This window comes from Danio rerio, chromosome 3 (genome assembly GCF_052040795.2).
Source record: "Danio rerio strain M-AB ecotype USA chromosome 3, GRCz13ab, whole genome shotgun sequence".
In the NCBI taxonomy this organism is placed as follows: Eukaryota; Metazoa; Chordata; class Actinopteri; order Cypriniformes; family Danionidae; genus Danio; species Danio rerio.
The window spans coordinates 50483430-50508826 of record NC_141023.1 but is presented as its reverse complement, the minus strand read 5'-3'; the positions used below and the strand labels follow the sequence as shown (position 1 = coordinate 50508826).

Here is a 25397-nt window from a genome sequence, read left to right as displayed (position 1 = left end):
TCTTTATTTGTGTTTGATTCTGCTTTTGTTTATGTTTAGACTTTCAGTTGCCTGTTAAACTGTTAATTATGTTAGTTGTCACCATTATTGAGGTTCATATGCTGATTATTGATGTCTCTTTGAGTGCGATTTACACCATAGAGCAGTGTTATTGTCCAAGATATTCTTAAAAACTTCCAGAAATCATTGCCATATATAGACATATAATGTAAAACAATAGATTTAACATTGAATAGGAGCTGTAAATTTTATTATACTAAACGAGAACAGACTCTGCCATTCAATAGCAACATGAACATCACCAGATCTTATTTAGGTTTTTGGCTGGCTTGCCACATCAGAAGAGCTTTTAAACAAAGTTCTTAACAATTGCAGCAGCCAAGATATATAAATGTTAAAAATGACAGGGCTAAGAGCCCAATTAAAGCAAAATCTGTTCTCCATGATGGTGACGTAAAATGTTAACCTTTCTCTCAAGAAGAACTTTAGTAGATGTTATACAAAAATACATGTACTAAGTAATAAGTGTAGCTGGTGGTGAAGAGTTGTTTAATCATCCGCTGATCCTTTAAATGATTTAATCATTTGTTGTTCTTCAGGTTATTTCATTATAAAGCTGTGACTAAAGTTTTGTATGTTCTGTTCTTGTTTTTTCCCTTCAGTATTTCTTCATTTGTTCATTGTTAATCCTCAATTATCATTTAATTAGTCAGTTAATTAATGAATTTACTTCAGCTTTGCTACATGTTTATTGAACACTCAGTAGTGTGGACACTTCAATAAAAACTGAAGTATATGCTCTGGGGTTTAAAGGGTTAAAGGTGTGAGAGTAAAAACACAGCGTAAAAATGTATTTTAACAGTAATATACTGTTAATTTAAACTACAGAGGTAGACTGTAAAAAAACAGTAGATTGCTGGCAACCACAGCTGCCAGTAGATTACTGTTAAATCAAGGAAAAAACAGTATTTTACTGTAAAACCTGAAGCTAATTTCTTCTGTCTGTCACCGTTGTGGAGGAAAGTAGAGCCAGTGTATGAGTTAAAGATGAACAATGAACTGCTGATGTTATTCTGCATGTTTCTCTATTTAAAGATAGCGGCTGTTTAGTTGCTGATGCAGTCAGAATCTCTCTGGTGATTCCAGATTTACATGTATGAGTGCTGTTGTAAAAAATAAGACATTAGAGTTAAACCGAACTTTTCTAATTAACTAAAATAAGTTATCATTATAAGTATGCTTCTAAGCATATATAGCACATTACTTCATAAACTCATTCAGCAGTTGACCAAGTTGAGGCAGTTGCTTTCAGTGAGCAGAATGAGTTCACTTGAGTATTGTGTAAATCAATGTAGTCCATGTATTTTTTCAGCAACATACTGTAAAATAACAGTACATTGCTGGCAACTGCAGCTGCCAGTATTTTACTGTTTTTTAACGGGACAATTTTTAACAGTGTACTATTCCATAAAACAATTTATAGGCTAGGGGTCGTTTTGCTAATTATCTCCCTTATTCTCCCTTAATTTTCTTTTTAAATTTATTTTGGAGATAATACAAAATATGAATACAACAGAAAGACATAACATTTTACAAATTACATGTCCACTTCTGTAGGTTCAAAACAAAAGGGTCATATCTCAATAAAATAGCCTAATATATATTGAAATCATTTAAAGAATATATATATATATATAAAATAAAATCTCATTAAATAAATAAACCAATATAAAACAAACAGAAGCTATAAAAATGTAGGTACAGTTGTAGTCAGAATTATTAGCCCCCTTCAAATTTTTTTCTTCTTTTTTAAATATTTTCCAAATTATGTTTAACAGAGCAAGGATATTTTCACAGTATGTCTGATAATATTTTTTCTTCTTATTTGTTTTATTTCGGCTAGAATAAAAGCTGTTTACATTTTTTTAAACACCATTTTAGGAACAAAATTATTAGCCCTTTTAAGCTATTTTTTTCCCGATAGTCTACCGAACAAACCATAGTTATACAATAACTTGCCTAATTACCCTAACTTGCCTAGTTACCCTAATTACCCTAGTTAAGCCTTTAAATGCCACTTTAAGCTGTATAGAAGTGTCTTGAAAAATATCCAGTAAAATTTCATTTACTGTCATCATGGCAAAGATAAAATAAATCCATTACCAGAAATGAGTTATTAAAACTATTATGTTTAAAAATGTTGAAGAAATCTGCTCTCCATTAAATAGAAATTGGGGAAAAAATAAACAAGCGGTCTAGTAATTCAGGGGGGCTATTAATTCTGACTTCAACTGTGTACAATACATAAATGAAACCGTTTTTAAGACATTTTAAACATTCATTTTACAAAGACCTGTCTGAGAAAAAAAAAAAAATTTCTAAAAAAAACACAGGGGAAGGTTTGAAATATTATTTATAAAGTATTTGGATACAATGATATTAATCAAATCGTGCAAAAAAGAGCATATTTTTAGGTGAGTGAAAGAAGAAACTACCTTTTTTTCTGTCCTGGGCAGCGCCACTTTACAAACACATTGGGGAAAACTGCAAATACAATATGTGTTCTGTGTCCTCAAAAAGTCTTTATGTTTTTAAATGATGTGGTAAAATATAAAAAAAAATTAAATTTGAAGTACATGTAGAGCTTTATTAGTGGATTAAAGACACATATGCTATATTTTATTTATTTAGTTATGTGCTGAAACACTTAAAAAATGTCCTTTACTTAAGATCACAGAATAATATGCAAAATACTTAAATTATTCTCTTTTAGAGGGGAATTACCTATTAAGTGTCATATAGCCTTGGGAAAAAAATAATATGTTTTAGGTCTTTAGCATTTGGGCTGAATGTTTGACGACATCTATCAAAATGAGTATGTTATAAAATACATTTCATATCGAGTTATTACCTGAGAAATTCTGTGGTTTTATATTTTGGATGGGTGTTAGTGATGAGACCCAACAGTCAATGCCAACAGTGGGTCGGTGAGTGAACAAATATAATGAATGGAAATACACAGGTCTGTGTGTGTAGACATAACGTAATGCTGTAGAGTAACAAGTCATTTGTTTGTTTCAGTTGTCTTCATTTCAATGGTTTCGTGATGATGCGATGGTTTGCTTTATCTGCATGATTCCAGCTGAAGTGGGCGGATTGTGAGACGTTTGATTCGGGGGCGTTTTAGGGGTGTGGTTTGCGAGCTACTAGCCCGACAGTGGAAACGCAACATAATTAGGGCCTTACTACTCAACCTTCTGGGCGATTGGCCTTGCCCAATAAAAGCCCTGGCTCGTACTGAGCCTACAGTGGAAATGCGGCTGTTTGGTCCAGACCAAATGCAGCAAACTACAGATGTTAAAGCACCCTAATATAAGTTAGATCAAAAAGCAAAACTCTTTTTATTATAAATTTTATGCTTATGGCTTTGTAATGTTGTAAAAAACACTACTTATGACTTTGTTTATTTTGCTATGAGTGGCATTTTCTGCTCACATATAAGGGATTTTCTGAGATTCACAATAAGATACTAGGATGCAGCTTTGAATACGTCAAGGTCAAATTAGTTTCAGGGTCTGTTTTGACTCTTTCTGCAGCAAGATGCTGAAGCTCTGTGGAGATACAGAGGAGAAGTTGGCCCAAGAGCTGCTCGTCTTTGAGCTTCAGATTGAAAGAGATGTCGTGGAGCCTCTTTATGTGCTGGCTGAGGTGAGCGTTTATTTCCCTGTCAGTGTTATTCTATCATTTCAGCTGTACGAAAGTTGTCAAATGTATCAACTTTGTTACCAATAAGTACTAAAATGTAAAAAAAAAAAAAAAAAAACATTCATTTCTCACAAACATTTGATTGATGATGAGTGGATTACCCAACACTGGCCATTGTGCTCACACACTCAACAGATATGAATGTGATTGGCTACAATGATCATCACTTGATGCTCTTCACCATGTTCTTACACATATACACAGACACTAGAGCATTTAAATGTCACTTCTAAACGATTACATCCATGAATAGATATCAGCGATCCACTGATCAATTAGATAAATGCAACTTTTAAACACTGAATGTTGTCCATACATCTGTGTAAGCACTTGGTGGAGAGTTTGAAGAGAGGATTTGTCACCATTCGTGTAAGGAAAAAGGAATGAGGACCCAAGTGCAGGGAAAGATTGTATTTATATATAATAAAAATAAATAAAACAGCAAAATAAAAGACCACGATGGGGAAAACATTAACAAAACTTTACTTGGCAGGATGGCAGGGATCAGGGCTGGACAGACAGGACAAGGCTACAAACGATGACAAACAGGCACAGGACAGCAGACATGAGGAGAATAAAAGCAGAAATAATTAACAAACAAACAAGTGAACATGATGAACTAATAATGGGTTAACAAGGAGGATGGGACTAGACAATAGACATGACACAAATGACACAAAAACAACACAAGCCATGTGCTCACGTAAAACAAGACTAGAACACGCACCCAATGAGAGAACTCATTAACCACGTGTTCATATGACAACAAAAAAGCACAATAGTGAAGCACACGGCCACAATGTAAACGCAGAGACACATATTTAAACAACACAAACAGACGCAAGACATGAACTCACGATAGATGTGCACTCACACATATGCAATGCGCATGTTTCATCTCAGTGTCAACCAAAACCAATCAGACTGAGACTTTGAGAATGAAACCGCGCAATGCTGACAGAACAAAACACAAACATGAGTACAAGAGCGTGCATCCCAAGCGCGCACAGACCTCGCATGTCCACATCAAGCGGGAGTGCGCATGGTCTGAGCGCGCTCCTGACAAAGCCCATACAGAGACACAATGACAGAAAACAAGTGCTCGACACGAGAAAACTCGAGCCAAGCAAAACACACGGGACAAGAAAGAACTAGTGTCCGTACTCTGCCACCAAAACAAGAATTTACAAGACCAGAGTGGCAGTACCCGACAGGAGCATTGTAGCCAATTAAAGTCATTCCTGTTGCGCATGTGAACACAAAGACCAATCCAACCATAGCACTCAAAATGCATGCGGGAAATGCTGGTATTACTATTGTTTTTTTTTTTCTTTTTATCATCCCTAGAGAATACTGTGATTAAACCCAGCCTGATTTCACAAGAAAACATACAGTTGAAGCCATAATTATTAGCGCCTCTTTGAGTTTTCTTCTCTTTTTAAAATATTTCCCAAATGATGTTTAACAGAGCAAGGAAATTTTCACAGTATGTCTGATTATATTTTTTCTTCTGTAGAAAGTCTTATTTGTTTTATTTTGGTTGGAATAAAAGCATTTTTAAAAGCCAATTTAAGGTCAAAATTTATTAGCCCCTTTAAGCTATATATTTTTCGCTAGTCTACAGAACAAACCATCCTATACAATGACTTGCCTAATTACCCTAACCTGCCTAATTAACCTAATTAACCTAGTTCAGCCTTTAAATGTCACTTTAAGCTGTATAGAAGTGTTTTAAATTTTTTTTAGTAAAATATAATTTACTGTCATTATGGCAAAGAAAAAATAAATCAGTCATTGGAAATAAGTTATTAAAACTATTATGTTTTGAAATGTGTTGAGAAAATCGTCTCTGTTAAACTGAAATTAGGGGAAAAAAATAAACAGTTGGCTAATAATTCAGGGGTGCTAATAATTCTGACTTCAACTGTACCTATTTTACTTTTTTTTTTTTAAATTTGTTAAAATTCATAAACAGTTAATTATTACAAAACCATTTGTTTGTAAAACATTTTAAAAGGATGTCACCCAAAACCCCTCCCCTAAACCCAACCATCATTAGGGGATGAGTAATTGTATATTAAAATGTAAGAATTGGATATGAATTTCAGATCCATCCAAGTAACCAATGTCAAAAAGTTCATGATAATGGAGATGGAATTTAGACATACAATACAAATGCAATTGAAAGAGAGTAAAAAGGACTAAATCACCTGTATGGCAACTTGTAGTGCATTATATCAAGGCTCATAAAAGAATACAATGACACAGACAAAGGCCAAAGGTCACAACACTGTTATCTTTACCACAGTTAATAATTTAGACTTGTGTGAAAGCCCCTAAAAAACATATTGCTTCAGGTGAGTTATTAAACTAGGATCCTGATTCTCTGTGGTCATACAAAAAGCCCAGGATGTACAATAAAAGAGCATTGTGGAGATTCCAGTATATGCTGGCCAGAGTTGTCCATTGCCATTTGTTCACCATCATTGCCTCCTAAACATGCTCATATCTAATAACTGCCATCACTCATTATCATTCTATCTCCTAGGAGACTTGTAAAATAGACCTTTTTTAAAATAAGGTGGAGTGTTCTTATAAATAACTTCATTTAAACTTAAAAAAAAGTCCTTGAAGGGAAGATTATATCACTTATTTCTTCTCATATGACCATGGTTTGCTGTTTAGGTGGAAATTCCGAACATTCAGAAACAGCGAAAACATTTAGCCAAACTTGTTCTAGACATGGATTCTGCAAGGACACGGTACGGTCTATAAGTATTTAGTCTGATCTTAATTCTTCCGTATTGCTCGCATTGTGCTTTGATGGTGTCATTTGTTCTCCTGGCCTATAGGTGGCAACAATCATCCAAGTCTTCAGGTCACCCTAGTAACGTGCAGCAGGGTGGAGCCAAGTCTGATTCCCTGAGGGAGGAAATGGAGGAGACGGCCAATCGGATGGAGATCTGCAGGGTGAGGACTTCTTTTGCTCTTGTTCTACTTTTTTCATGTACAATTGTATGTGAATACTGTGAACAGAAAGTCTTAAATTTTGTTGTAAAAAAAAACAAACAAACAAAAAAAAAACAACAACAACAAAAATGAAAACAATTATATCTGCACACACAGTTGTCACCAATGACAACAAGGTTGTTTCTCAATATGCGTTCTTTAGCGGTCTTGCTTCCACGTGTTCTCGTGTAACGTCATCATCAACTGCCAAAATTCAGTTCCAATACTCAAGACTGCAAGAACAGAGGACACGTGAAACTTCCCGGATGTGTTTTTGATATGGAGGATGCACTGATGCAGACTTGAGCACTGATATTGCTTGAGAAGTCCCAGAAGTCATTGCGACTTGAGGTGGGAAGCGCAGAATTTTATATAGATTTATTATTAAAGTTCAGAGATAAAACTTATTTACCTCAGGAGTTTCCCTAAATGAAACAGTGAATATAAACATTACCATGGACATCTTACTAAAGGAATAAACACATCAAATGTGTTTGTTTGCTAAAATTCATATTAAAATCTACTAGAGCTGCATGTTTATTAAGAGGAGATGAGCAACAAATCCGGATCTCACCATTTACAGATGAGAAAAGCTCTCAGGTAAACAATGTTCCTTAGACACATATTGTTGTCGTGCGTCACGTGCACTGTACTGCACACGTGAGTCTAGCTGCGCTCTCATAGAGAGAAAATTAAAACAAAACCTTTACTGTAGCAAATTATGAGAGCAGCACTGCACAATTGTTTTGGCAACACAACGTGGCGTCTCTCTGCAGTCTAAACACTGTAACATTAATGAACCTAGTCTTACGCATGCATTAATAAGAGACTTAATAAGGTACTCTCAGGTACAGATGTCCAGTCTACACGCTGTAATACACGCTAAGATCTCTTGGCCGTGACGCAGCTTTAAAAATTTGTTTCAACCCAGAAGTACGAATTTAATTGAAGCAACGCAAAAACAACCAATTTTCACTTTTTAGTGAAATATATGTGTCCTAATAGTGTTTTTAGCTGCATGGGACACAAATTTGTCTGTCAACAGCTTTAAAAATGTGTTTTGGTGTTTCGTGACCCTTTAAAATACATTTTTACACTATTTATTTACAGCTCAAACCTTTAACCCTTTTAAATCCCAGAGCAAAATTCTCAGTTTTAAATGAACACTTTCATGTGTCCACATTACTGAGTGCTCAAGAAACAGCTAAGGATAATGGGTTATCATGGAGATAGTGAGATAATGGTCCATCATGGAGAAAAGTGTTTGCTTTAGTTGGGCTCAAAGCCCTGAACCTCTTAATTTTCTTTTGGGCTGCTGTAATGTTTAAGAACTTTGCTTAAAAAGTTTATTAATTCGAGCAATCAAGCCAAGTTAAAAAAAATTAAAATAATTAACAATAAAATAAAATTAAGTGAGGCACAATCTGTGATGAAATAATATTATTTACTGATGTTAACAAATGTTTAATCCATTATTAAAAGTAACGTAATAACATGCTTGCACATGCCAAAATTATGAAGGTTTATAAGCTAAAAACAATTCTATGGTTCAACTTCTGCTCACAAAGACATCAATAATCAAATACAAAAACAAATGTTGCACACATATTGTTTGCTAGAGAACGCAAAAACTTTGAAGCTCAATATCACAAAATCATTCAGAATGCAGTTGGAACTTTATAATTCCAAGGTGACGACTTAGATTTTACCAGCTGAAGTAATTATTATTATTTTTTTGGTAACACATTTCACATCCTTAAAACTCCACACAACTTTAATTTTGGTCTGATTTATTCAAAGATAAATAAGTATTTAAGTAGTCTTCATCTCAAATAGAGTCTTCCATTTTTATATAATAAATGAGAATATCTAAATATTCATGGCGCACCCTTTTCTCCCTTTTCTGTAGGACCAGTTATCAGCGGACATGTACAACTTTGTGGCCAAAGAAATAGACTATGCAAACTACTTTCAAACGGTAAGCACCTATGAATATCAAAAGTGAAGTGTGCTGTTTGGACTGAAATGCCTTGGGAACACTTACAGCATGCGTGTGTGTGTCTTGCTGTAGCTCATTGAGGTTCAGGCCGAGTACCACAGGAAGTCTCTGGAGATCCTGCAGAGTGTCCTGCCGCAGATCAAAGCTCACCAGGGTAAGACTCTCCACTTATACTCTTTAATATTTAAGCGAACAAGTTTGGTTAAGTGTTGGCTTTCAAGTTTGTGTGTGGGTTTGTCAGTAAACTTGCGTTTGAAGCATTTAACCAGTGTTACGGAAGCTAATCTGAACTCAAACGACTACACTTTAACAAAATAATACAAATAAATTGTTAGCTTCAATACAAGTTACTACCAAATAGCTAATTATGTTGACTTCTTTTTCACAGTGAGTAACATATGCAGTTGAAGTCAAAATTGTTAGCTCCCTTCGAATTTTTTTCTCTTTTTAAATATTTCCCAAATGATGTTTAACAGACCAAAGAAATTTTCACAGTATTTCTAATAATACATATTTTTAATAGTCTATAGAACAGACCATCGTTATTCAACAACTTTGTAACTTCAATAATTACCCTAACCTGTCTAGCTAACCTAATTAACCTATAGTTAAGGCTTTAATGGCACTTTAAGCTGCATAGAAGTCTTGAAAAATATCTAGTCAAATATAATTTATTGTCATCATGGCAAAGATAAAATAATTCAGTTATTAGAAATGAGTTGTTAAAACTATTATGTTATGTAAAAATGTGTTGAAAAAGTCTTCTCTGCTTTAAACAGAAATTGGGGGAAAAATAAATCAGGGGTAAACAATTCAGGGAGGCTAATAATTCTGACTTCAACTGTACACAGTTTCAGAGAAACTTATGTTAAACTTTTCATTTTTACAAACTACTTTGGAAGGCTGAGTGAACTCAGAAACTCGTTGTGAGAATGGAGGTGTCTGCATATGTGTAGTCTGTCAAATAACATACCTTAAAACCCTTTAATATTTTAGAGAAATTAAAGTTTGCACCCAAGACCCGCCTATAAGTCTGTGTAGCCTATTTTTTGACCTGACTGATATATTAATGGCAGTACCTGCAGATATAACTAATACATTTTGTGCTCCTATTGTCCAGTGTCACCCACATGACGGAAGTCATTGTGAAGATCGAAAAAGGGAAAACAATTTAACATGCTAGACTTTCTGTGAGGGTGTCATGAGGCATCGCAGACATGGTATCGGTTGCTCTGAACACATAGTTACGCACATTACACGAGAAGAAACAATTGAGTTTTGTGTCACAATGCAAATCTGTTGTTTAAGACTCCCCACGAGACCGGACATCAAGGAAATTGTGCTGAAATCATTACAAAATCTTGTGATCTGACAAGGGCTTTCAAGTAACTTTTTTTTAGAAGTGACACAAGCTTCCTCCAAAAGACAATAAGACAATGTACAAGATAGGCATCATTGTGGAAAAATATATACTGTGTATATATATTTTTTTTTATTATTTTTTTTTTTCAACATTTATTTACATTCATTCATTCATTTTCTTGTCAGCTTAGTCCCTTAATTAATCCAGGGTCGCCACAGCAGAATGAACCACCAACTTATCCAGCAAGTTTTTATGCAGCGGATGCCATTGCATCTCTGGGAAACATCCACACACACATTCACACACACACTCATACACTACGGACAATTTTGCCAACTCAATTCACCTGTACCACATGTCTTTGGACTGTGGGGAAAACCGGAGCACCCGGAGGAAACCCACGCGAAGGCAGGGAGAACATGCAAACTCCACTCAGAAACGCCAACTGATCCGCGGCTCGAACCAGCAACACAGCCACCTTTTTGCTGTGAGGCGACAGCACTACCTACTGCGACACTGCTTCGCCCGCATTTGTTTACATTTGAGCAAAAACTTTCAGAATCAGAATTTGTCAGAATTTGCCAGGGGTATGAATAATTTCAGGCTTGACTGTAGCCCATTAACACAGCCAGCTTTTAAATCATATGATGTTGCCTCAATGTTTTGTTGACGTACAGTTAGAAACTTCACACTCAAATGTTTAGTGAACCAACTTCATCATTGTCCTTACCAGTGCCTGAATTCATGCACACGACCTATTGATCAATGACCTTGGGAGCTATGGAGCTGATTGAAATGCACCCTGAGTTTAGGATTTTACCATCCACCTTGATGTGTTTCAGAGGCCTGGATAGAGAAGCCATCGTATGGGAAGGCCTTAGAGGAACATCTAGCCATCAGCGGCAGGGAGATTGCCTTTCCTATCGAGGCTTGCGTCACCATGCTGCTCGAATGTGGCATGCAGGAAGAGGTGCGAGACTGATGGGAAAATAACTCAGCCTGCTTTATTTATACCTTGAAATGCAGTTTGTTGCTGTGGGATGAGTCAAAATTGTGGCCTGTGGTAACTAACAGCATGTCACAGTTTCTGTTTGTTGACATCATACTGATTATAAAAAATTTAAAAAGGGGCTAATAATTTTAACCTTAAAATGGTATTTTAAAATTTAAAAACAGCTTATATATATATATATATATATATATATATATATATATATATATATATATATATATATATATATATATATATATATATATATATATATATATATATATATTATATATATATATATATATAATGTAAATTCAGAGTGTCATTAAAGGCATATACAAATTTACAAGTTAATAATACTAGTACTACAAAAGTACTAAAAACTCTATGTGTCAATTATACTTCAGACAAACTCAATATACTAAACAATCACTTTGTTTGTTTTAATTAGCTGCCTTGTTGGACTAAGACTCCCGATAGTCATTTAAAATAGAAACAATACTGTAAAGTGATAACTTCCCTCTTTCTGTCACTGCAGGGTTTATTTCGAGTGGCTCCCTCTGCCTCCAAACTGAAGAAGCTGAAAGCGTCGCTGGACTGTGGCGTTATGGATGTGCAAGAATACTCAGCCGACCCGCACGCCATCGCCGGTGAGCATCTTTTTCTCTAAAAAAGTGTTTTTCATCTACTCTCGATGTCCTTTTAGCGGATCGCAGCTACAAATGCTCAGAGCCCACGGCAGTTCATTTTCAATTCTGTCCCAGGTTAATTTGATCTCATTACAGCAGGCCTGAAGCGTGACCTAGTAGCTGCAGGTACGGGGGCCGTAGCTGACAGGCGCTGCATGCTGGTTGTGGCTTTTGACAGCTCATTTGTCAGGCTTCCCTTTAGTATTTCATGCAGAGAATAGCACACCTCTACTGGCGTCCCATCACATATGTTGTGCTTCCCTCTTTCAATAGATTAAAGACTCAAATAGGATTTTTTTTGGCATGGTAAACATAGTCTTTACAGTAACTCTTTAGTTTAAGTAACAATTCACACTATTTACCACTGGCTTGTTACCTGTCCAGGGGCGAACTTAACCAATAAGGAAGGTAAGCAGCCACTTAGGGCCCTGGGGAATTAGGGGTTCTGACCAATGTCTAGAAACCTATATTAATCGTATAGCTCTATTATGCATTCTCTAAAACCTGTCTATAACTGGTAAGATTTTAACTAGAGGTGTAAACCTACACTGGTCTTATGGTTCGGTTACGATTATCATGCCATTGATTCGGTTCAATTCGATATCTCGGTGCATCACAGTGCATTGACGATGATTTCCATACTCAGTTTAATATTTAGGGGGTGGGACTATAAAATTGTGTCTGTATAAACACACATAGACAACAGTGTTGCCAACTTAGCAGTTTTGTTGCTAGATTCAACAACTTTTCGTACTACCCTAGCAACTTCGTACTACCCTAGCAACTACTTCAACAACTTTTTCAAAAAGCACCTAGCAACAAATTTTGCAATTTTTAACATTAATTTGGCTACTTTTAAAAAGTGACTCAAAATAGCAGTGACTTGCTTGCTTCACTCGGTAGAGTAAATTGCTAGCTCAGACTGTTTACTTATTGATATTCGTCAACATGTATAATCGTTGACAATTAAGGTAGCAATAAATTCCAATAGGGCTAATTGTTGTCAGAAGATAAAAAGAGTAAGTACACAAGCTGTTCATTATCAGTGTTTTATTTAAAAATAAAAATTCTTATCAAAAAGTTTTTGTATTACTTTTACAAATAGTCAACTCTATTTTTTATACAAATCTTAATGGACATATTTCAAATAATGATTTTGCTGTGATGCCCAGTCAATTTGAGAAAACAATAATCATTTTGTATACTACATAAAGATGTAGTTTTGAGTTGCGATTACGCAAAGACGTCATCACGCAAAGTAACATGCTAATACTAACCTGTTTATTGTGCATCTGGATGTAATGTTTTAATATAATATAATAGACGGCTCCTCAGATAGTAGAGACGTGGTGGGCTTACGCTTGTTAGATACTAAGTAATGATGTAACTGATATGCAAATAAGCGTGTGACGCCATCTGGAAATATTTAGCTACTTTTGGACAGGCTTTAGCTACTTTTCATTGGAAATAGTTGGCAACATTGATAGACAAACAGCATCACGCTGTCTCTCAGTCACAAACATACATGCACAAACAAATAGACAGCACCAAACAAGCAACACACAGCAACACGCTCTTTCTCAAACACACACACGCACACACACGCACACACACAAACACACACACACACACACACACACACACACACACACACACACACACACAGACACACACACACACACAAACACACACACACACACAAACACTCGTGCTTGTTCACTCGGGAGCACCCACTCCTGTTCAAATTAGACCCGAGTTACTGACCGCTCCCATGCTTTATTCGGAAATTTAATCCCGCGCTACAAGAAATTTGGTCAAGTCCCGTATCTCCCGTGGTATAGCTGCGGGAATGCAGACCTCTATCCCAAAGTATTACTGTATCAGTCGAGAGGAGAGGAAAAGTCATGCCAGCAGGTTAAATGGGCCATAATGAGAGAGAGAGAGGGAGAAATGCAGTTTTCATTCTCTCAGTTGCAGTGAAGTAGGAGCTTCTGCTGTAGGTGTCAGTGAAAGACTGTCCAGCAAACACATGCGCAGTGAAATTGTGCATGGTGCACAGTGAAATTGTAAATACGGCAGTTACAGTAACATAGCACAAATTAGATAAATGATGTCATAACTGGTTATGATTATTACTGAACCGATTGTGAATTGTCCGCATTTGCATCGCGATGCACCAAAAAAACAATTAATTTTGACACCCCTAATTTTAACATTATTACTTTTTCAAAATCGCGGTCCCCCAAGAACAGTGGAACATACCACAAACAATGAAATGCAGCTTCCTCAGCCTCCTGCTTTCTGTCCAAAACACCTGTTGGACAATAAGCGCTGTGAGCTTGTTAAAAGAGAGACCCAGTGACAGTAACAGCCGCCGATTCACCAACATACACCAACGATATTATTTAATTCATTTGACAAATTGTAACAAAATTTGTTTGATTGATTGTGAATTAAATTTGTTTAAATGTTTATTATTATTATAAATATTAAAATCCAATCACCAAATTACCTGTATGTAGTTTGTGAACTTTTTTTATTTGTGAATTTATTGCATTTAACTTTACATTAAGAAGATAAAGGTTCCTGTAAATAGAAAATATAATAAACCAGATAAAAATATACATTACGATTAGACTATACTATACCTAAAGAGAAAAAAAAAATCTATAGAGAAAGAGAATGGCCCAATGCCTGGAATTGCTTAAGTCCGCCCCTGTACCTGTCTATTATTAAGAAATTAACTGTTTAATAGCACTTATATAGCTTGATCCTGTTTTAAATCCATAACAGTACCAAAACCCAACTATTAACTATTAAAAAGCAGCTAATTGTTAGTTTATTGAGCTTAAAGTCTAATTAAAAGGTTTGTTATTGGCATGAAGTGTATATTACATTTTGTGTGACCATCTTTGCACTGCTGATTAGATTAGACTAGAATATCCTTATTGTCCCTGAAGGTTTACAGCAATAGCTGACAGTTGACAGTCACAAGTCTCAATCAACAACATAAAATAACAGTAAACAATACAAATAATCATGGAGAGAAAGGAAAAAGAAAAAAAGAAACGTCAATACAAAAATCTGTTTGGGGACCTTGCCCGTCTAGAATAAGTATAGGCAAAACTTTAAATAAAGTAGGTGGTTCTCATCTGCTAAAAGAACATGGCCTTTTTTTATGACTCTCACCTCATACACGTGTCCAATTCTATTAAGATTTGTGCCCAAGATCTCTTGAGATTGATGAACAATTTTTGAAAGTCTTTTTTTTACTTGTCACCCTCAAATTACCATACCAGCATTTCACTGCAAAAGTTAATGAGACTCAATCAAAGAAGAATAAAATGTCCTAAGAAGAGGCCTTTCCACATTAAATCCCTTCAACTTTCTCAAGTAAAACAGTCTTTGATTTGCCTTTTTACCGATAAAATTTTTGTTGTCTTCAGTTTATCATCCAAAATGGTGCCCAGGTATTTATACTCACTCATTGTCTCAACAACAATACCATTTATAGTTGTTGTCGTAGCATTAGAAATAGAGTTGCGGCGAAAATCAATAAGCATCTCTTTAGTTTTTGAGATATTAAGATGTAGCATTATTCACACTATACATACTATATATACACTTTAAATTAAAATGACTGTGCTCCTATATCCCTATTTAAAATGGTCAGAGCTACAGATGTCCATGTATCAGCATAGTGGCAGATTCAGATTAATGGGTGGGGTTCTTCCCTCTGATGACACATACAAAGGGAGAATGTCAATAGCCAATAAAAGTGTTTCTGCAGACGGTATTATAAAATGTGGTTATATTAATTATTAATTATATATATTTTACTATTAAAAGCTGGTTGCATTTACACATTGTTGCCACATAACTGTCTTAAAATTCTTTTTGAAAGTAATTTTTACCTAATAGGGCTCCTTTAAACAGTGGACTAAGACAAACTTTATTGAGTTACAATATCATGAGTGAAGGCAAGGCAAGTTTATTTATATAGCACATTTCATACACAGGGGTAATTTAAAGTGCTTTACATAAACTGGAATAAAAGATAGAAAGTATAAGAACATAAAAAAAGAATAAAAATGATTAAAGGCAAATTAAAATGTGTTAAAACAGGTTATAAAAGAATGAAAAATAAAAGAAAGACACAATAGTGTGATCTGTCGGATGTATCACAATGCTCATTCAGTAAAGACACAGCTAAACAGATGTGTTTTCAGTATGGAAGTGAATGTGCCTAATGTTGGAGCACATCTGATCATTTCTGGAAGCTGATTCCAGCAGTGAGGGGTGCAGTAGCTGAAAGTTGATTCACCTTGCTTTGACTAAACTCTTGGATTCTCTATTTTTTTTATCCATAAGTTTTGAGTGATCTGTTAGGTTTGTATTCAGTGAGCATATCTGTCTAATACTATAGTAATACTATAAAATGTTTTCTGAATGTAACTGTGAGCCAGTGTAGGAGACCTGGCAGCAGCGTTCTGAATGAGCTGTAACTGTCTGACTTTTGGGAAAGGCTGGTTAGGAGTCCATTACAGTAATCCACTCTGCTGGTGATAAAAGCATGAACAAGTTTCTCTAATTCCTCACAACAAAACGAAGTGTCTAATTCTTGCAATGTTTTTGAGATGATAGTATACTGATTTGCAAACAACACATACAATTAAAATAAATATGAATTTAGGATGGAAGATTCATAATCAAGATGTGAGTAAATCACATTTAAAAAACGAGTAAATGGCAGTAATCTAATATTGTGATGATATTTGATGAAGATATACAGTATATGTGTGTAAACCTGTAATTTTCCAATTTTGAAAAGTATTTAAAAAAAATTGAAGATACAGCTGGAGAAGTGTTTAAAAATGGATTAAATTTGACTTTAGAAAATATGTTATAACCCTGTTTTTCACTCTTTTCAACCAGGGGCGTTAAAGTCTTATCTCCGTGAGCTTCCTGAACCTCTAATGACATTTGAGCTCTATGATGAATGGATTCAAGCCTCAAAGTAAGTACTGATGGTCTCCCCAACACACATATCATTAAGCATTGTTTGCACCATTTAATTCCTAGGTGGGCTTAGTGACCACATAAGTGGGCGGCACATTTTAGCTCTTAAGTGGCTATTTAAAATACTTTGAAGGTTTTATATTTTGTTACAGACAAACAGTGTCATCCTGCAACTGTTTTGAAGCATATGAAATGTCCAAGCAATATTTTTAACTGTCCAAAATAGGGAAAAAAAATAGTTTTTTCTCTCTGATAGTCAAAACATGTTTAACAAAATATGTATGTGTTAATAATGCATTAAAAAAACATTCAGGAAAAAGTGTTTATGGCAATTTGGACCACATGTCTACATATATGGACATATTTTTTTCTCTAAAGGTACATCATATCAGAAGATAATACTTAAATTTTTAATCTAATTAAGTTTCAATAAGCCCACATAGCAAATAAAAATAAAAATAAAATAAAAAATACATGTAAAAAACAGCTTGAGCCTTAAGGGGATAATGATGTTACCACATGAAGCCAGTGCACTTTAATATAATTACAATGATTGTTTGTTTGTTTGTTTGTTTGTTTGTTTGTTTGTTTGTTTAAATTCTACTTAATCATGAATGCATTGTAAGAAGCTAAAAAAAAATGCTGCCTTCTTAGCTATATTCTTGCAGCATTGCATGATTTATGGATTGAATTCACCCAGGGTTTTATATGAGTTTTGATTTGTATGCCTATTTAGGTATTGTGTTGGCTAATTACGCGCTAATATTAACACCCTTAGTGCAATGTAATTTGTGGAAGAAGTATTCTTATGGTGATGTCTTAAGGTGATGGAATTACTGAGTACACTGGACAATAGATTTATAATGAGAATCATTTTAAATGGCAGCTCAAACATTTTTCATAGGCTGTTTTTAACACCCTTTTTAAAGTTTACAGTCTATATTTGGCACTGTGTACAATTCCATCAATGGACATGTATTAGTTTATCAGCCGATTTGGGTGTTTTCTCTTGATTGAAAGGATTGCTATGGTTGTCAGCTCACATAATGAGTTCAGTTGCAAAAACCTACAAGTGCCATCTGAAAGTTTTCACTAAAATTGGCATTTAGTTTATTTTAAAGACTTTTAATGTATAATAACTGAACATTAAAACAGGAGGCTAAAAATGCTAAGACTATGCAATAAATTGGTAGACCCCAGATTGCAAGTGACTAATTCATAAAAATCCTTTTGATTTCAGTCACATTAAAACTTACAATTTAAAAAAGGAGACATCCCCCTAAGCCCCAACTCATGTCCCCAAACCCATCACCCCCAAGCCCAATCTCATGAGACATGTCACCAAAGCAAACATTTAATGGTAATTGAGCAATACGCCAGATTGAAAATGTAAAACGTATTGAAGAGATGGTAAACAGTTAAACCCAAATAATGACCAGTCTGTCAGATGAAGAAGAGCCGGAGTCAGAGATTCAAATAAATAAAGACAGTTTGCAGTTTCATCAGCAGAAGCCAGCTTCAACACTTGCAATGAGTTCCTAAGCCGCTCTGCTTACAATCACCAATCAATAAGAATTATACTCTCACATAATGTCAATGACTGCGTCATACATATAGGTGTTCTAACCTGATTGGTTAAAACAGATAGACTAGAAAAATTTCCACATGGGGTGCGTGCATACAATTCTGAACAATATCTTAAGCATACAATCGTCAGACATCCAATAGACCACAGGTGTCAAACTCAGTTCCAAAAGGGCCGCAGCTCTGCACAGTTTAGTTCCAACCCTAATTAAACACACCTAATCAAACTAATTGAGTCCTTCAGGCTTGTTTGAAACCTACAGGTACGTGGGTTGGAACTAACCTGTGCAGGGCTTCGGCCCTCCAGGGATTGAGTTTGACACCCCTGCAATAGACTGTGTAGAGCTGACTCCAGATCTGTGAAACAGATCCAACATCAAATAGAACACAAACACTTAAAGTCAACTCTAGCTCATTCTAAAAAACGTAGCCCCACGGACATTTCTGGAGACCGTGATTTACTTGGCCGAAGGTATGCATGGCTGCATTTAGTTTTTTCAAGCAAACGCTATGGGGCGGTGTGACGCCGCTCCTCTTCGCGCTCGCTGGCTGACGGCTCACCTCCGTTTGGAGGGCTTTCCCATCTCAATCAGTTTGTCCGGTTAGCCCGTCGTGTTACGTCGGCAGAGCAGAGGCCCGGAGGGGAGCCGGCCGTTCGCGTCCGAGGAAGAGCGGTTCCAGAAATCAGGGATGACAATAAAGTGAACGAGTTCATAACGGGGCGAGAATGCGGTGAAATCCAAAAACGCAGTCAAAATCAGGGCTTTTCTTTTTCTGAAAGGCTTTTGTAAATCGTTGCTTGGGATTAGGGAAGGAGGAGGAGGAGGGTAGGTCAGCCGATCGGCCGGCCGCCCATTCAATTGTTCAGTCATTTAGTCAGTTGGACAGACGGCCTCCGGGAACAGCGCGGGCACGAACGTCGCTCTCGAGAGGCATTTGAGACGCAAAATAGTGAGCACAGCGGCTTCTCACAGATTTGCGAAAAACAAAAACTGCACAAACACGTACCTCCCAGGACGTATTTTGCAGTCTCCAGAAATGTCCGCGGGTCTACATTTCCTAAATAAGCCTGGGTTGCTTAAAGTACAATCTGTTTCTTATCCAAGGCTAAGTGTATTCTCAGCAATTTAGATAGTATTAATTCATAAATAACAATTGAAACAGTTGCTTCTTGTCCTCAGCCCTCAGTTCCACTCAAGGTTTCCATGACCTCTGATCTAGTTTGGTGGCAGCTGAAAATAGTTATAAAGAGGCAAGTGCACTGAAAATTCTTACATAAAGCTGTGTGTTAAATTATTCATTAGTTTAAATCAATTCAAAGTTAAATAGTCAAATAATCATATTTCATAAAAACAATGAGAAACAGCATGATGAGGAAAGGATAAACGTTGATTCATGCTGAGATGAATTTGGAAGGTATAAATCTGAATCCTTCAGTATGATTTTAAAAAGGAGTGGTGTCCCAATCCCCAACCCAAACATAAGTACTGTATGTCTATGAGCAAGACTGTTGTCATTTCATATGAATGGTTGATAGCCAGCATCTGAGCCAACTAACAGGTCCAGGCAACACTTGGATGGTAGATAACAGCTTAACTAGCAGTTGTAGCAGGCCCCTTCTTGCCCATATGGACTGATAACTACTGATAACAACACATTCAATCAAGTGATTGAACCGAAGCAGGTAAATATCCATGCTTTACGTCTGTCCTTGTCTTTCCTCTAGTATTCAGGATATGGACAAAAGGCTTCAAGCCCTGTTGTGTACATGTGAGAAACTACCAGCAGACAATCTGAACAACTTCAGGTATGCCTGTTATTTACTCATTATTTGTTCATTTTAAGGAGTTGTTTGTCTTTGAGTGAGTCATGAATGCGGAGCTCATTAGCAAAGAAGAGTGTCAGATCTCTTTCACAGTACTTCCTTCACTGACAGCAAGTGGGCACATTTCTGAATTTTCAGAGTTCATTAGTCCTAAAAAGAATAGTTTGGAGTTTGGAAATTCCAGCTATACAGACACTATCTCTGTCAAAGAAAAAGTCAGCCTTTTTAATTTTCCTCTCATTTAGCCAAAAGGCTAAGGAAGCTCTTTTTCTAGCTCCTAATTAAAATGCTCCCACCAAAATGGGTTTACATCAAAAACACTATAATTTTTTTATGGGCTGCGTTAACACGAGACTTTTTTTCGGGCGATAAAAAAAACACTTTAATCCATTCTTAAAGTTGGGTTGGGAGCTGGGTCTATTCTAAGCAAGCTATGATGACTTTCCCCTTGATAATTTAGCTCAGATGTATACCTGGCCAATTTGCACTGTAGGAGTCTTCGAACTTGTGTGTATTCCTACTTTGAAATTACTACATGAAACATGATGTGCTAACATGGATGCAGTTCACTAGAGTGAATCTGATTAACATTAGCTCCACATCTGACTATCAGGCACCTGTAGAGTTTATGCATTTGAGTAAAACATATACAAATTAGATAAAGTGTGTGCTTTTTAAAATGAATGACGATGAATGAAAGTCCGGTGAGCATTCTGACAAAAAAATGCCCTTCTGAATCAAATCAGCAGGATGCCCTTCTTTATCTTTACTTACTTCAAAAACACTACTGACTACGTTTACATGGACATCAGTAATCTAGTTATTTGCCTTTATAGACAATAATATAATTTAGTATACTGTATATGTGTTTGTAAAACTACATATACAGTATATTTGGACATGTTTTTATTTGGCTCACATGACGAGGTTTCCAGATATAGGCTGTGGGTCTTGGCTTGGTTTGTTTGCACCTGGCTTGGCTTAGAAACCTACTGAAATATTGATCATAGACAGCGACAGGAATAGCAGATGTAAGCGTGAACGCCAGTGCTAAAAAGATGCTTTGTCAAAACTGAGACTGAAACTGAAAGTTTTTTTTTTTCTCTCTCTCTCTTCCGAAACAGATATTTAATCAAATTCTTATCCAAACTCACAGAGTACCAAGACTCTAATAAAATGACACCAGGCAACATTGCAATAGTTCTCGGACCCAACCTGCTGTGGACACATTCAGAAGGGTGAGCGCATGTCCTCAGTTCTTGTATTTGTGAAAAGCAGCAAATTCACACAGCAATTTTAAGAGAAAAAGTGAAAAACCTACTTTCAGAAGACTTGTGGTTATATAAATTTATTACTGCTTTTCCTTTGTGGACCACATTTTTGCCATTGTTAACCATTTTTAATCAAGTTTTTTTGATGTATTAATTTAATTGACATTAGATAGTAACTGAGGTGAAATAGGTTTGTTGAATTATAAATTTTCTTTATAAAATTGCTTCAAGACTTCCTATCTTGTCTGACTTTGATCAGCAGAACTTTATTATATTTTACTCTAGATGTTTTTGGTTGGAAACCGAAAAGTTTGTAGTGTTTATACATGGCAACATGTAAACAAATGGTAGTAATGTTCAATGTATTGTGAAAAATGTACTTTCTCAAAATATGTTTTGTTATCAAATTATTACACATTTACTGTACATCAATGTTTTTATTCAATATTATTTAATTGGGTCTTCAGTGACCCATAACTGCCCAAAAAAATTCAATCTCTCTCTCTCTCTCTCTCTCTCTCTCTCTCTCTCTCTCTCTCTCTCTCTCTCTCTCTCTCTCTCTCTCTCTCTCTCTCTCTCTCTCTGTATATATATATAACTTGTTCAAACTACTTAATTAAAATGAGCCGAAATAACACAATTCTTGAAATTTCATTGGGACAACTTATTTTTTTATGTTCAATCCACATAAATTTGATAAAGTGTTAAGTTAAATTAAACGATTTGTGTTAGAACATGAATAAATTGTGTTGAACCCTGCATTTTTTACAGTGTGTACTCTCTAAAAAATGCCTAGTTCCACACAATTGATTTAGTTGACTAAATCTAAAATTTAGTGAGGTAGTAGTTGGGTTTGGGTATTGGGTAGTGGTGTTGTCAAAAATATTGATATATTGCTGGTCCTAAACTCTGAAACACTCTACCCATCATGAATTTCCCCCTCTATTTCTGTGTTTAAATGTGTTTTAAAGACCCATCTACAGTATAAGATGTATTTTCTCTCACATTTAGTACTCCTTGATTACTGTTTTATTGCGTGTACTTAATAAATGTTATCTTGTATATTCTGTCTTTAGTACTCCTATGTACAGCACTTTGGTAAACTTTGGTTGTTTTTAAATGTGCTTTATAAATAAATAAATATTGTATTGATTTATAGTCTTGATAAATATTGATACTAAAATATCTAAATTAATACAATATTACTTATGGTTAGAATCAATACTGGAATCTGTTGCACTCTTTCTTCTCTGATAAACAAGTATTAATAATATTTAGATTTTAAGACTGTTGTTTTAGTCAGAAAATAAGATGCGATTGCACTTGATGAGATTGTCTTTTAGACTTTAAGACTGCTTATGTACCTGGGATACGTTTACACTCATTGTTCACTTTATTTAGTACAGCTTTCCATTTGCTTTTTAACGCAAATTTCGAATCAGCCAATAACATGGCAGCAACCCAATGCATTTAGGCATGTAGACATGGTCAAGGTGATCTGCTGCAGTTCAAACCGAGCATCAGAATGGGGAAGAAAGTGGATTTAGGAGACTTTAAACATGGCATGGTTATTGGTTCCAGATGTGCTGGGTATTTCAGAAACTGCAGATCTACTCAAGTGAGCAACTGTTCTTTGGGTGCAAATGCCTTGTTGATGCCAGAGGTTAGAGGTGAATGGCCAGACTGGTTCCCAACTTATAAAGGCAATAGTAATTCAAATAACCACTCGTTACAACCAAGGTATGTAGAAGAGCATCTCTGAAAACACAACACATCCAACTTTGAGGCAGATGGACTACAGCAGCAGAAGGCCACATTGGGTGCTACTCCTGTCAGCTAAGAACAGGAACCTGAGGGAACAACTTGCACAAGCTCACCAAAATTGGACAATTGAAGATTGAAAATGTGTTGCCTGATCTGATGAGTCTCGATTTCTGATGCAGCATTTGGATGGTAGGGTCAGAATTTGGCGTCTACAACATCAAGGCATGGATCCATCCTGCCTTGTATCAAGGGTTCAGGCTGGTGGTGGTGGTGTATTTTGTTAGGGATATTTTCTTGGTAAACTTTGGGCTCATTAGTACGAATTAAACATTTTGTTTAAGACACAGCCTACCTGAGTATTGTTGTAACCTGCCATGTCATAAAGTGTGAATCATGCCGGACTGGCTTCTTGAACATGACAACAATTTCACTGTTCTTTAATGGCCTCCACAATCACCAGAACTCAATCCAATAGAGCATCTTTGGGATGTGGTGGAATGGGAGATTTGCATCATGGATGTGCAGTTGACAAATCTGCAGCAACTGCGTGATGCTATCATGTCAGTATGGACCAAAATCTTAGGAATGTGTCCAGTACATTGTTAAATCTATGGCACGAAGGATTAAGGCGGTTCTGAAGGCAAAAGGGGGTCAAACCTGGTACTAGTAAGGTGTACCTAATAAAGTGGCCAGTTAGTGTATAAGTTTAATTATTTTCAGCTTTTTTACTTTATTTGCATACTTTTAATGGTGCAGAACTTGTTCCCCACAGTATCAAAAATAGTATAGAATATTAATTTCGAAGCTGGAAAGTCCAGAATCATGACAACACTATTGGGTAGGATTAGTAATGTAAAATACAATCATACTTAAGTGCAAGTAAACAGTTTATATTCTTATTATAGGTAGGTAATGAGTCAGAAGTAAATTATGTGAATTGTTACTTTTTATCTTGTATATCTTATACCATACTATACCTTTAAATCAGCATATCTGAATGACATTTTTGGTGAACTGTTTCTTTTAAAACCTCCAGTAGTTTTAAGTTTTTGCTTTGTGGAATGAGTAGCTCCAACGGGTCATTGATCTCCACAGGAACATGACAGAAATGATGACCACCATGTCCCTGCAAATCGTAGGAATCATTGAGCCGATCATCCAGCACGCGGACTGGTTCTTCCCTGGAGGTTGGGACACAAAGAGTTGTGAAAACATATTCGCACATACAGGCGGGTGTTTTTCCCCGGTGAGAATTGAACTAATTTGTCTTTGCTATTCTTAGAAATTGAGTTCAACCTGACAGGCAGCTACGGCAGCCCAGTGCACACCAACCACAACTCCAACTACAGCTCCATGCCCTCACCAGATATGGACCAATCAGAGCGCAAGCAGCAGCACGACCAGAGCCGACGCCCACTCAGCGTTGCCACCGACAACATGATGCTGGAGTTCTACAAGAAGGACGGGTAGGTTGCTCTGCCTCACTGCTTTCCTCTGCCATGCACTGACATCACCATCCCATGCCACCCTCACTTCTTAAAGGGATAGTTCACCGCAAAATAAAATAAACGTCATCATTTAAAAATCATCTACTTGTCACAAACAGGTTTAAGTTTCTTCTGACAAATGCAAAAGAAGATGTTTTGAAGAATGCTGAGTCATTTCTTTTTGTATTGTATTTTTCTTCTTCTTCTTACTATGAAAGTCAATGACTACCGAATTCCAGCATTCTTCAAAATATCTTGTTTTTTTTTTTTAAACAGATACATACATATACATACGTATATACATACATACACACACACACACACACACACGTATATATATATATATATATATATATATATATATATATATATGTATGTGTGTGTGTGTGTGTGTGTGTGTGTGTGTGTGTGTGTGTGTGTGTGTATATATGTATGTAAATATATACAGTTGAAGTGTATTTGAATTCTGAATTTTGAAATTTTCATTTTCTTTTCTCTTTTTTAAATATTTCCAAAACAATGTTTAACAGAGCAAGGAAGTTTTCACAGTATGTCTAATAATATTTTTTCTTCTGGAGAAAGTCTTAGTTTTTTTTTTTGACTAGAATAAAAACAGCTTTTAATTTTTTAA

The 25397-nt window shown here is 35.8% G+C and overlaps 1 protein-coding gene across 19 annotated transcripts in view; it reads left to right on the top strand.

The window, feature by feature from the left end:
• Nucleotides 1-25397, top strand: part of arhgap44a (Rho GTPase activating protein 44a) — a 153062-nt gene that overhangs the window by 71503 nt on the left and 56162 nt on the right. For 18 of the 19 annotated variants that reach the window (XR_015481180.1, XR_015481178.1, XR_015481182.1 and 15 more), the window contains exons 5-16: nucleotides 3597-3708; nucleotides 6451-6527; nucleotides 6618-6735; nucleotides 8684-8752; nucleotides 8846-8927; nucleotides 10979-11106; nucleotides 11666-11777; nucleotides 16752-16833; nucleotides 20146-20226; nucleotides 21369-21482; nucleotides 24375-24466; nucleotides 24562-24745. Coding sequence is in view for 16 of the 19 variants with exons in the window: in XM_087245106.1 (XP_087101232.1) it covers nucleotides 3597-3708; nucleotides 6451-6527; nucleotides 6618-6735; nucleotides 8684-8752; nucleotides 8846-8927; nucleotides 10979-11106; nucleotides 11666-11777; nucleotides 16752-16833; nucleotides 20146-20226; nucleotides 21369-21482; nucleotides 24375-24466; nucleotides 24562-24745 (1251 nt within the window). In the remaining 3 variants the exon portion in view is untranslated. Of the gene's footprint in view, nucleotides 1-3596; nucleotides 3709-6450; nucleotides 6528-6617; nucleotides 6736-8683; nucleotides 8753-8845; nucleotides 8928-10978; nucleotides 11107-11665; nucleotides 11778-16751; nucleotides 16834-20145; nucleotides 20227-21368; nucleotides 21483-24374; nucleotides 24467-24561; nucleotides 24781-25397 lie in introns of all 19 variants that reach the window. The other variant, XM_087245109.1, reaches the window with a different exon arrangement.